The 12,525-nt window shown below is 48.6% G+C and overlaps 1 protein-coding gene across 4 annotated transcripts; it reads left to right on the forward strand.

The window, feature by feature from the left end:
* The first annotated feature begins 3,117 nt into the window (after positions 1-3,117).
* Positions 3,118-8,981, forward strand: LOC136521237 (mitogen-activated protein kinase kinase kinase 1-like). 4 transcript variants are annotated; one of them, XM_066514956.1, is made up of 10 exons: positions 3,118-3,959; positions 4,089-4,417; positions 5,615-5,699; positions 5,798-5,860; positions 6,012-6,169; positions 6,992-7,067; positions 7,147-7,212; positions 7,418-7,525; positions 8,273-8,534; positions 8,631-8,981. In XM_066514956.1, the coding sequence occupies exons 1-9, from the start codon at positions 3,288-3,290 to the stop codon at positions 8,477-8,479; spliced, it is 1,764 nt and encodes a 587-aa protein (XP_066371053.1). In that variant the 5' UTR covers positions 3,118-3,287; the 3' UTR covers positions 8,480-8,534; positions 8,631-8,981. The 4 variants fall into 4 exon arrangements, with proteins under 4 accessions (XP_066371053.1, XP_066371044.1, XP_066371040.1 ...); XM_066514943.1 differs by having other exon boundaries at positions 3,119-4,417; XM_066514952.1 differs by having other exon boundaries at positions 3,119-4,417; positions 7,153-7,212.
* The last annotated feature ends 3,544 nt before the right edge of the window (positions 8,982-12,525 follow it).

Genomic DNA, 12,525 nt, shown 5'->3' on the forward strand with positions numbered 1-12,525 from the left:
GTTATATTTTCTGGGTATATTCATAGGTGTGGATGTAGCATAGGTCATGGCTGTGGAGCAGACATTTATTATGTGGTTGTAGATTTATTCTAACTGGTGCATTATAGGGTGGGGTAGATTAGCAGCCTCCTATAAAAAAACAATTAGCAGCCTGTAGGCCCTAAGTCCACCTGCTTAACTAATAATCTCTATTATAATAGATGAATCAAAACATCAAAACTATTATAGGTACACAAAAAAAAACATCCCCGCTGAGTTCAAACACTATGTACCAACACTATTGCATCCAGAAAATCGTCTTCATTAAAATGAATGGCTAAAACCCACCCCTCAGATGCTTATACGCAATCCAATGGCCACGGTTCTTTGTATCAACAGCGATGATGAGGCTCCAACGCGGCTCCGCAAAGACTTCAACGTCGCGTTCAACGCACAGCGATCCGCGTTTGGAACCTGGTGTTGCTAAAAAAGAGAGAAAACACCGTAACCTAGTGTCGCTGAAGAAAAAAAAGGAAACCAGCGAGGGCGCCCTGCTCACCGCCACGATCTCCGCGCCCTGCTCACCGCCCACAGGTGCTGAGCGTGAGCGTGCCGCCGCTCGCACGCCACAGCCCTTGAGCCGCCACGATCTCCGCGCCCTCAGCACTTGCTCGGCTGCTGCCTCCGTCGAGAATCGCTGTCGTACCCACGTAGCCGCCGAGAATCACTGCCGTACCCACGTAGCTAGCACCGATGGCCGTAGCCACATCGCCGGCACCACGCCGATCGCAGTCCAAAGCCCCCGCGCCGCGATCGCGGCGCCCTCAAGGGCGGCGCCGTCAGCACTTGATCGGAGGGTGCAACTACGGCCTGGAGCGAGCACAACCTCCGCCACCACACGGCAAGGAGATCTCTCAGTTGGAGACTCTTCCGGTTCATCGCAGGCCAAAACAGCCCCCGCGCCGCCGCGACCGCGACGCCCTCATCACTTGCTCGGTGGCTGCACCTAGGGCCTGGTCGCGGCATCTTGCTGACGCGCGCGACATCCTTCGCCTACGCCTAGACGGACACGAGCGAGCATAGCCTCCGCCGCGACGGCCAGGAGCGCTGCCGTCGACCTCACCTGACCAGGGCGATCTCCATCACCACGTGATGCCACCACAAGTCTAGGAGATCTCGGATTGGAGACTCTTTTAGTTCCAGGTCGGTTCACTTTCTAGCTTTTGATCTGACCGTCGGCGGCGTAGGGCGGACAAGGCGGACGCGGGGTATTTGCATATTTACCATTGTTACGGATGACATCTTACACTGTGTCACTGACACATGAGTCACTGACATGGTACTTTTTATACCACTTACGTGATAATGATGGTAAATATGTAAATAATCCGACGGACGCGGGGTCGATGCGAGGCACGTCGCTTCGTCTCCGAGCTCCAAGCAAGATGCAGGAGCGCGGGGAGCGGGCGCTGCCGGGCAAGGCGAGGCCGTGGTAGAGGCATCCTAGGGGCTAGGGCGGGGACGCGGCAAGGCCGGTGAGGCGCGGCTCTGCTTCGGCAAATCGGCAGGCGGCCGCGGCGGGCAGCTTTGGCGGGCGCCCACGGTAGGCGGCGGGCAAGGGGCAGCCGCAACTGGCGGTGACCATGGAGCGGCCGCAACGGGCGGCTCCTACGACCTGCAGTGCCTGCACTGCTGCTTGCCTGCTGACTTTCAGAGTTCGGAGTTTTCACCAAACGGCCGCTACTGCTACTGACGGCTCCAGCCTCCACTGCAACTACGGCCTAGAGCGAACACAACCTCCGCCACCACACGGGCAAGGAGATCCCTCAGTTGGAGACTCTTCCGGTTCGAGGTCGGTTGACGTTCTAGCTTGATTTGCAGCCATGCCCACACATGGATTTTAAACTTTGAATTTGGTTGCCTGAGGATGACATACATGCAAGTTGCTCCAGGTCACCAGTCCAGTATATATGGCCAACGAACGACGGAGGCCACGCCTGCTAGAAGACTTGCAGGTTAGCATGCTTTTGTGCTTTCTGATTAGCCCAAAATTATTGAGTCAATGTGCATACCATCTTTATTTTATCTTTGAGTCAATCCCAGATAGCATCTGACAGCTGCAAGTTCAGCACTTGCAAAGCATCTTTATTTTAAGCACGAGAATGGTAACACATATGTCAAGCAGTGGTGGTTGTCTTTGAGTAAAACCGGCAATGGCTCCAGCGTCCGTCAGCACAGGCATCACCTAAATAGTGCATGTTGGTTCAGTAAGAGTTTCCCTAAATTCCCATGATGAAAAATTGATAATCAATTTGCAGAGTCCTAAAATATAAACCACTAAATGTTTGCCACGAGTGTACACTCAGTAATTTGTGCTTGGAATCCCAATATTCAGAATACGATATGACATAATCCAGTAACTGAAACAATACACATATGACACACTGCAGGTTAGCAACATACCGCTTAGCATTTGGCACTTTATTTGTTATATGCCTTATTATACAAAAGTATATATGGTCATATACAATTTTGTGAAATTTGAACTCTTGGGGAAAAATTAATATCACCGTTTGGTTGTTTTCAAGTGCATCCCGAAAATAAATTCGTAGCGTTAAACGGTAAAACGAAACTCTGACAGAGTACTTAGCACAATCCCCACGTGCTGTTTTCCGATTCAAAGGCTAGGACTCGGTGTAGCGGCTGCTATGCTATTGCTATAGCAGTCCTGGAGGCCGGAGCCTGCTCCTCACCGGCAACCGCCGCCGTGCGCCGTGCGCCCGTGCGCGTGCGCGCCACAGCCGTTGACAGCGCGGAGGATCAGGATTCAGGCAGCAGCCCCGTTCACACGGTCCCGCCCACACTGACCTCACATCCACGCCAACGGCAGCCATTTACTCTGTATTCTTCCACTGACGCTCGGGCCCCACGCGGGTCCGACCCGACCCCTTCTTTACCGCACCACGGCTTCGTCGTCTCAGTCAACCCGCGTCCCGCCAGTCCTCCGCCACTTCCTTAAACCCACCCACGGGACCGCCAGCCGCTAGCCTCCACGTCTCTTACACTGGGCCCTGCGTAACTGTAGGACAACCTGGCATAGACCCAAAGCGTGTTCAGCCTCTTGTGTACAGTACCCCACCACGACGCCACGGCACACACCATACCCTTCCCGCAAGCAGCTGAGCTCCTCCCCCAATCCTTCCCCGATGCTGCGGCGCAACAGCGGGTGCGAAATCCAGTCCGAATTCCGACGCGCTCCCATGGAGCTCAGGTTTTAGGTGTGGGCTGCGCTCCTCGTATGGATCCAGATGTTCTCGTGGAGCCGTAAACAGTCGTCCTCCTCCGGCTCGCCCTCGTCGTCCTCGTCCTCCTCCAGCCGCCGCCACGGCGGGAGCGGGAGCGGGAGCCGCGGACGGAGCCCGCGGTTGGATCGCCGCAACGCGGTGAAGCGCATCGAGTACGAGGCGGGCGCGGGGGCGTCCGCGTCGTGGTCGTCCTCGTCCTCCGCGGAGCAGCAGCGTTCGCCGGGGCTCCGGCCCTCGCGCTCCCTAGACCTTGCCCCCGGCGCGAACCTCCGCATCAGCGGGAGCGTGGAGGGGGAGGTCGACGAGCTCTGCCGCAGCCTGGGGCTCTCGGGGCCCGAGGATTTCGCCGTCCCCGTCGCCGCCTGGGAGGCGCGCAAGTCGCGGTCTAACTCCGACCTCCTCCCGCGCTCCCGGCTGGACCCGTCCACACCCGCTGACGAACCTTCGCCAATTGCGCGCGCGGTCTCGGCGCCCGATGTTCAGCCGACTCGCTCCGTCCCTGCCCCCATTCCTGAGGAGTCACTCCACTCTTCGTCCGCTTCCACCGCCACGGACTCGGCGGAGGAGCCTACCGCTGCGGCGCCCGAGGAGTCACCCAAGGCTGCCCCTGCCCTTGCTATTGTGGCTCCCGCCGGGGATTCTCCCCTGCCTTCGCCAAGGAGGGGAGGCGGGGAGGTAGGGATACGGGGTGCACGGCCGCCTTTACTCTCCCCACCTCCGCCAATTGGTGCACTCGCTCCTCCGCCGGCGAGGAGGTCCTTCGTTGACGATTACATGACTCGGTCCGCTTGGGACATTGTGCAGTCGTTTGCTCCCAGGGAACAGGGAAGTGAACTGGGAGAACGTGTGGACACTCGTTGCAATTCGGACACAGAGGAAGAGAATGAGGTTGAGGATGGGGTGGCAGCGGTGGAGGGCGAGCTGAAAGAGTTGAGAATAGGGGAGACCTTCGAGGGGTTCACTGGAACTTCTTCATTGTCGACGACGAATGATGATGATGCGTCCAGTACAACCACGGAGGCCATGTTCATCATATCACCGAATGGCAAGTTCAAGCGGAAGATCAAGTCATGGATGCGTGGTGCTCTTCTGGGAAGCGGCTCATTTGGGATGGTGTACGAGGGGATCAGTGAGTAAGTGCCAGTGCTTTTGAATAATATTACTGTGAGCTCATTTTGTTTGCGTAGTTACTTTGTTACTCATCAGTCACTGCAAAATATACGGCAGCCTTTCGTCTAGTATAGGCATATTTTATAAGTAGTCCTGTTATTTAGACTTAGTCCAAATAGCCCCTTGTAATAAGCTTGAACAGCTCTTTCATTTGGTGCCGGAGTTTTCCTCCAGTAATGATTTAGGTAATGAACTAGATGTTATATTTTCGCAATTTATTTAATATATATTGAATTAAACTAAAGTTTCATAGCTCATCAAGGAAATTGGAATGCGGGTCACAAAGTTTCCACATTGTTGAATGGATATCTTTTACTTATAGAGAGCACACTTCAAACTGACACCTTTTGAACAAAGACGAAGGTGTGACTAACAAAAGATTTCTTTAGTAACCCCTTTTATTTGCAAAGCACTAAAAATGCAGTGACCAACATATCATAATGGCCAGAGTGTTGCCCTTTGGTCTGTCCTGTCTCATTAGTCAATACTCACCACATTTGTCATATGTTGGTTTATTATTTTTCTGAACAAATGCTGATATTGCTATTTATAATTTGCATGGTTTTTCATAGTTGTGAGCTTATGGCACCATTGGATTTGTATGGTAACAAGTATTCTCACAACAGACCTTTATCTATCGATTTCCAACTCTTTGCCATGAGTAACCTGCTAATGCTCCAGTAAACTTCATGGTAACTTGTCCTGAAAAGGATTCTTGTAGATGGAAATCTCAACCTTTTGAAGATGTAGTAGCTGATTATCAATAAATAAATGCAACTCATGGGGTCAGATGATCCTTTGCTCTAGGTTGTCTCTAGTCGTCTCTAGGGGTGTGTGTGTGTGTGTAGGTACTAAGAGTTTGTACTCCATTCCCTCTCCCTTGTATAGTTTCTTCTCTCTTAAAGAAATGATACGCAGTTCTCCTGCATGTTTGAGAAAAAAATATTGATAAATGGATGTTTTTTTTTCATAAAAATACTTTACAAATTAAATGCTTGATTCAGCTCAAAAAGATTCTTAGGAGTGACATTGAGAATGTCTTTCACCTGAATACCTGATTATAGAATTTAAGTCAAACACCACTGGAATAGTGTAAAGTGTGCTCTTCCTTTTGTTGCTCCATTAGAAAATATTTTAAACTTATGCCAATGAATCTGCAGTGAGGGTGCGTTTTTTGCTGTGAAGGAAGTATCTTTGCTTGACCAAGGAAGCAACGCACAACAATCTATTGTTGCACTTGAGCAGGTTATAGCTGCTGATTAATCTTATAATATCATCTGTTGTTGGTTAGGCTACATTTGTCACTAGTTGCCAGCTCTAATTTTGTGTTTTGTATTTTTCAGGAAATTGCACTCCTCAGTCAGTTTGAACATGAAAATATAGTCCAGTATTATGGAACTGACAAGGTAATGTGCTCTTCTTTTAATATTGCCTGTTTATTCATTTAGTTAAGAGATGATTTAATTTAACTGATTATTATGCCATTTGCACCCTCTTTTATATGCATGTCTTAGTGATATTGTTGAACTCATGTGATCTGTTTTTGTTTCAATGCAGGAAGAATCCAAACTCTATATTTTTATTGAGCTTGTCACACAAGGATCTCTTTCATCCCTCTATCAAAAGTATAAACTACGAGAATCGCAAGTCTCTGCATACACAAGGCAGATTCTTAATGGATTGGTTTACCTCCATGAGAGAAATGTGGTCCACAGGTACAAAGCTGCCCATCATCTCATATTTTATGGGGGATAATTTAATGTTTTGAATGATGTAGTGGTAACAGCTTGTTTTCTAAATCTTATGTCCAACGAAGAGTAACGTGAGTGACGAAAAGATGGTTTTTAAGCCCATATGTTATTCTGCTGTTAATTGCATATTCAGGGAAACAAATCTATTTTCCCATCTCTACTTCTAGAACCACCTATTGCCCTGCTCCACCTTTTTATGAGTGCCATGCAGTCATACACTGTAGAGTCACGGAGGTTTCATAAATAAATAAAGCTGTCCATCCTGGATGATTCTAAAACTTGATACTGATACAACAACAACAACAACAAAGCCTTTAAGTCCCAAACAAGTTGGGGTAGGCTAGAGTTGAAACCCAGCAGAAGCAATAAGGTTCAGGCACGTGAATAGCTGTTTTCCAAGCACTCCTATCTAAGGCTAAGTCTTTGGGTATATTCCAAACTTTCAAGTCTCCTTTTATTGCCTCTACCCAAGTCAACTTCGGTCTTCCTCTACCTCTCTTCACGTTACTATCCTGGCTTAGGATTCCACTACGCACCGGTGCCTCTGGAGGTCTCCGTTGGACATGTCCAAACCATCTCAACCGGTGTTGGACAAGCTTTTCTTCAATTGGTGCTTGATACTGATAATTGTGAAATAGTAAAACTTGATACTGATAATTGTGAAATAGTAAAGGTAGTGCATTATCTTAATGGTGTTCATTACTTTTGTGGGGCATGGATATGTCTGCATGATCCTTCCATTTGACTCAGTAATTTCTTCAGCTGAAACAATTGCTTCATATGCAGAGATATCAAATGCGCCAATATACTGGTGCATGCAAATGGATCTGTAAAGCTTGCAGATTTTGGATTGGCAAAGGAGGTTAGCCTTCGTGTTTCTGCTCATTATTTCCATGTTCTCAGTGCCAAATTGTCTTATGGTTGTAGTTTTCTTGTTCAAGTTTCAGATGTCAAAAATTAATATGCTAAGGTCATGCAAAGGAAGTGTTTACTGGATGGCACCTGAGGTAAAAGTTACAATTTAACATTATGAGTGGCATTCTTGCAAAAGACAAGAAACCAATGGAAAATCTGCAATAGCCCCTTAACATTCTTATTACTTTTGTGTGACTACCATTCTTTGTATTGAAAACTATCTATTTTGATGTTATTTTTCACAAGATAATACTTGTGTATCTCTTGTCTGGAACATACTCACCTTCTCATTTTCAGGTTATTAATCCTAAAAAGATGTATGGGCCTTCAGCTGATATATGGAGCCTTGGCTGCACCGTGTTGGAAATGCTAACCCAGCAAATACCATTTCCTAATGTCGAGTGGGTATGTCATGTTTTGATTTTCCATATTACAGTTAAGTAACATTGATTTACTCATACCTTTCAAATATCTGCATGTTAAGATGTTGTTTACTGTATTGGCCGTATCTAATGTCTAGAATGTTGAACATTTGGTTGAGAAGAGTCTAGAAGTTATGGTGAAGAGAAAAAAAAATCCCTCTACTAGACTGCAATAAATTAACACTAGAATGTCAAACGTTTCCTCTCTTTTCTGTCTTTTAAGGCCCTTTTTTGTCAAGTCTATTTTTTTTAGGCAAGTCTATTGGGAAAGCCATTGTTTGTTTCCTTGCAAACTTGTATGTCTTGTAATCCTACGAAGATGGACTTGCTTCTGTCTCAGTCAAGTCTTTTCCTTGATTTGATCACTTTGTGCGAGGATTTAGCCCTTTACTAGTGCATGAGATCATTATATATATAATATGCTTCTCCCTTGAAGCTGTATTTTCTGTCTTTTAAGGCCCTTTTTTGTCAAGTCTATTTTTTTTTGAGTCAAGTCTATTGGGAAAGTCATTGTTTGTTTCCTTGCAAACTTGTATCTCTTGTAATCCTATGAAAATGGTCTTGCTTCTGTCTCAGTCAAGTCTTTTCCTTGATTTGATCACTTTGTGCGAGAATATAGCCCTTTACTAGTGCATGAGATCATTATATATAATATGCTTCTCCCTTGAAGCTGTAACCTAGTTTGCCCAGTGTTGGTCACCATGTCTCTAATATGCTTTGTTACTTGTAGACAAATGCTTTCTTCATGATTGGAAGAGGGGAACAGCCTACTATTCCCAACTATCTGTCGAAGGAGGCTCAAGATTTCATTGGCCAGTGTGTAAGAGTTGATCCTGAGAGTCGACCTTCTGCATCACAACTTTTGGAGCACCCATTTGTTAACAGACCACTGCGAGCTTCATTTGAATCTCCATCTCCCCCAGCCATCAGATTATAGTATTGATATAGTGGGGTGTTTCTCGTTGTGAGGCCAACGCTGAGGTCACGTGTTGGTAAGTTTCTCCCTTGTACAAGGGGAATGATCAAGCTTCCAATTTCCAAACACTCAGCTTTTAAGGGTGACACTGATGGGCATCTGTGCTTTGCAGATCTTTATGATTTACACTACTGGTTCCAGAATGGAATTATGTGGGCTTGTTTAGGGTATGGTTTAGTATCTGTAGTCGGTAGTCCGTAGGGTTGTTGGGCAGCATTGGCTCTGTGTTTTTGTATTCTTTGGGTGTTCATTAGGTAAAGGGTTTTCTTCCTGGTTATTTACGTAGATTTGTGTACACTTGTAGGTAAAAGGGTTGCAATTGCCTCTTGTGTAGGCCGGGTTAGCTGATGTTTGTGAATGTTTGACATCACCATTCTTTATGGTTTGTTGCTCTAAAAGCATCCGGGGCATTGGATCGCCTGGTGTTCCTGTTTTTCGTCGCATAGGAAACTGGTTTTTCTGATGTTATCATCTAACGGGATTATTGTGTTATCCAGTTCTATCATCTGCTGCTTATGTCATGTTACATGAACTCATCAGCACCATAACAACTGGCAATGGTTCAGGAATATGGACGCACCATGTTTATGAATGGATGGCTCCTTGCATCCTCGGCTTTGAACTGTGCTCGTTGATCGTGTTTCTATGTCGCTTCTTCACCGAGCTCGCGTTGGTAACATGCATCGGGTGTGGGTGCAGAAGTGGAGGCGAGTGCGATAATGGAGACGACGAGGAGGCCGTGGACGACTCGGTCTCCTGGCCGGCAATAGGCACTGCGCCTCCGGCAGCCTAACCGCACTGAGGCTCGGACAAGACCGGGGGGCTATTGGCCGGTGGCTCAGTGCTCGGCCATGCTGTGTGACAGCAGAGGTGCTAGGCGAGGCGAGGTGCGGCAGAGGCGAGGGGCGGCGAGCAGTGTGCAGGGCAACAATGGCGGCGTGGGAAGCCAAGGATGGGGTAGCTGCGGTGCGCGGTTTGGGGGCGGCCGGTTCGGCTTTGCCAGCAAAGGAGGCAATCGGCCTGGAGGAGCAAGGCGCCACTCGGCTGTGGTCGGCGTGCAGGGCAGCAGAGGACCAATGCAGTGCGGTTGACGGGTAGCCACGGTTGAAACCAGTTCAATGGCCAAACATAAATGGTTTTGATATATGGAAAATGATTCCTGGTTTTAAAGTTGGACGGTCAAAATCGAACTCCGGCTTTGAATGACTAAAAATGGACTTCTCCCATCGTCCGGCTAAAAATGGCTCCTATCGTCAAAGTCTCACGACTAGGCTTCCGGGCATGAGCGTTGTGGCGCAGAGCAGTGGAGTAGTTTCAACATCGGTGGTAGGGCAGGGCGCTATTGCAAATTTCGTGCAGACGTGTGTGTCGACCGGACAACCGAGTAGTTGGGGATGGTGCCATGGGCGTTGAGATGGGAGGACAAGTTGTAGTACCAGTGTGTGCAAGAATAGACTGAAGCGAAATGATATGGGACGAGGAAATCCTGGCGCTCTGGTTTTGCAGCAAGAGGAAGAAGCATAGGCCTAGCTAGGATCTAGAGCAAGGGTGGTCCATTTTAGATGTAAAATCAAATTATAGAGTGGTTCATATGTAATTTTCATGATTTTAGATAGCCCATATACTATAGTTTAACCTTGAACTAAATTTTAGAATGGTCCATGGACCACGTATCCACCTAGCTAGCTCCACCTATGGAAAGAAGCCCAATGGTGACGAGCTAGGCCGCAGTTTTGGTGTGGTCCAGTGGATGAAGAGAGAATCAAATAGAGGAGAAAAATGGCTGGAATAACTTGAGATGCATCTCCAAGAATGTTTTTAAGAAAAAAAGGTTTCAAAAACTTATTTTGGTCTTATTACGGAGTACTAAGAAAACAGGTGTTCGATAGTACCATGAACCACCGGCCTAAATTTATGATCATCCTATTCTGTTCATAGGTCGCCCTTGGTCAACCCTAGTCCTTCCTAATCAAGCCCAAGCCATCCCTTGCCGGTCCTAACCGTCGTGTTTGGCTATGGCTGATCAGGGTGGCTAGAGGGTAATTGCTGCTCCTCTTTTGCGATTGGAGTGTGGTAGCGATGAAGAACGCTTTGCGATAGAGGCCTATACACACTGTAGAGATACTCATGTATGCGCGTACACTCATATCTTCAAATGATAATGCTTGGCCACGGGCATCCGTCCCATCTAGACACTGCACGCCTCAGCCCGCCTCGCTGCTTTCTCCCACCGCGCGCCTCACCCCACGCCACTCGCTCGCTCGCTCCTTGCTCCCACCCATCGCGCGCCCCACCTGCGCCGCTCACTCCTCGCACCCGCCCGTCGCGCGTCCCACTTGCGCCGCTCGCTCCTTGCTCTGGCCGCCCGCCGCCCGCTCCCTCTCGTAGCGCGCGCGCCCTGCCCGGTCGAGCCAAGGGGCGGTGCTGGTGGTGGTTGTGCTCGCGTGCCACTAGATCCCACCCCGACGACCGGAATCGACCGACTCCTCCCTATGTTGCAAATGTATGTTTCAGGTGTTTAAGAGGTATGTTGCAATTGTTCCATATGGATGTTGCAAAAGCGGATCGGGATGTTGCAAGTGTTTCAGAGGTATGTTGCAAGAGTTTGTTTGTTCAAAATGTTTCATTTGTTTCAGACGTATGTTGCAAGTGTTTTATCTGAATGTTGCCTATGTTACAATGGCTATGCTGCAAGTGTATGTTTCATCTGTTTTATTCGTATGTTGCAATTTGTTTTATCTGAGTGTTGCAAAAGTAGATCTCGATGTAGGGTGGTCGAGCGAGGAAGAGAGAGAGCTAGCGCGGGAACCATGGCAACGTCGGTTGTAAACTGGTGGCAGCGCTCCACCGGAGGACGCACAGGCGTCCGCGCTGGTGTACGCGGCCCTGGAGTGGGTCCTCATCGCGCTGCTCCTGATCAATGGCATGCTCGCCTACGCCATCACAACATGGTGAGCACGGGGGACGGGACACGGCGCGGCAGGTGTGTCGAAACAGGAGCATCATCCGGATGTCCGGGCGCTAACCTTGCTGATCTTCAAAATACTAAGACTTGGTCATGAGACAATTAATTATCGATGGACATATAGCATACCATTGAAAAACAACGATATTAAATATTAAAAATTCAGAAAAAAAATGTGAACCCGTGTTAATCATGGACTTCAACTAGGTGTGTAGGTTTTACCATAAGAAATCCAGCTAAGTTCGTTGATGTGGTCTATTGTTAAAGGTTTTGGATACAAATATATTCTCCGCTAAGATACAAGGACTTTTGTAAGGAAAATTTCGTCTTCCTTTTTTTAAGGCGTTGTTTTTTTTGAAACTTTTTTTAAGGCGTTGTTTTTTTTTGAAACTTTTTTTAAGGCGTTGTTGTTAGAGTTGTCTAACGCAATCCCGTACGCCAGTTCCCCCGGCCACACGAACCAGATGGCGCATCGGACGTCCACAGCTCGTGCCCGGTCCCTGTCGTCCCGCGGCTTTGTCCGGTTCGGCTCCTGGATCCCACTCCGGCACTCCCGGCGCTCGTGTGCCGCTCGCTGACTGACCCCGTCAAGACGCTAGCCGGCGTCGCTGCACACGGCAAACGCCGCTTGGCTCGGCCCGGAGAAATTTAACCGGGGGCACGCGTCCCGCGTCCGGCGTCCGGAGCGCGCCCTCTGCGGCTCTGCCCCTCTCGGTCTCGGCACCCGCACGGGAAAAGTCCAATCATGTCCTCGTCATTCGTTTGGCTGTGGCTTGTCATAAACGATCGTAAATTTTCAGTCGGAATAGTATTTTTCTCTTACACAAACCAGTCAGCAGTACTTCTTCACAAATCAGCAACGATACGAACCAATCAACCGAACAGCTGTATTCCGGCGGAGCACACGACACGCGGCTGCCGCCTCGCCTCCACGGCTCCAGTCCACCCTCCGCGACGCACACGCACGCAAACGCAACGCATGCTCACGCATCCTCCTCCCTCCGCCGCTGAAGTGTAGTAGTAGCAAACTACTGGCATTTGG

This window comes from Miscanthus floridulus, chromosome 2 (assembly GCF_019320115.1).
Source record: "Miscanthus floridulus cultivar M001 chromosome 2, ASM1932011v1, whole genome shotgun sequence".
Taxonomy (NCBI): Eukaryota; Viridiplantae; Streptophyta; class Magnoliopsida; order Poales; family Poaceae; genus Miscanthus; species Miscanthus floridulus.

What these genes read in the sequence shown, in the direction of transcription:
- LOC136521237 (XM_066514947.1), top strand. Translation starts at nt 3,288, where the DNA reads ATGTTCTCGTGGAGCCGTAAACAGTCGTCCTCCTCCGGCTCGCCCTCG. An exon ending in CTATTGTTGCACTTGAGCAG is followed by an intron (nt 5,700 to 5,797) that starts GTTATAGCTGCT and finishes TGTATTTTTCAG; the next exon opens with GAAATTGCACTCCTCAGTCA. An exon ending in TTTACTGGATGGCACCTGAG is followed by an intron (nt 7,213 to 7,417) that starts GTAAAAGTTACA and finishes TCTCATTTTCAG; the next exon opens with GTTATTAATCCTAAAAAGAT.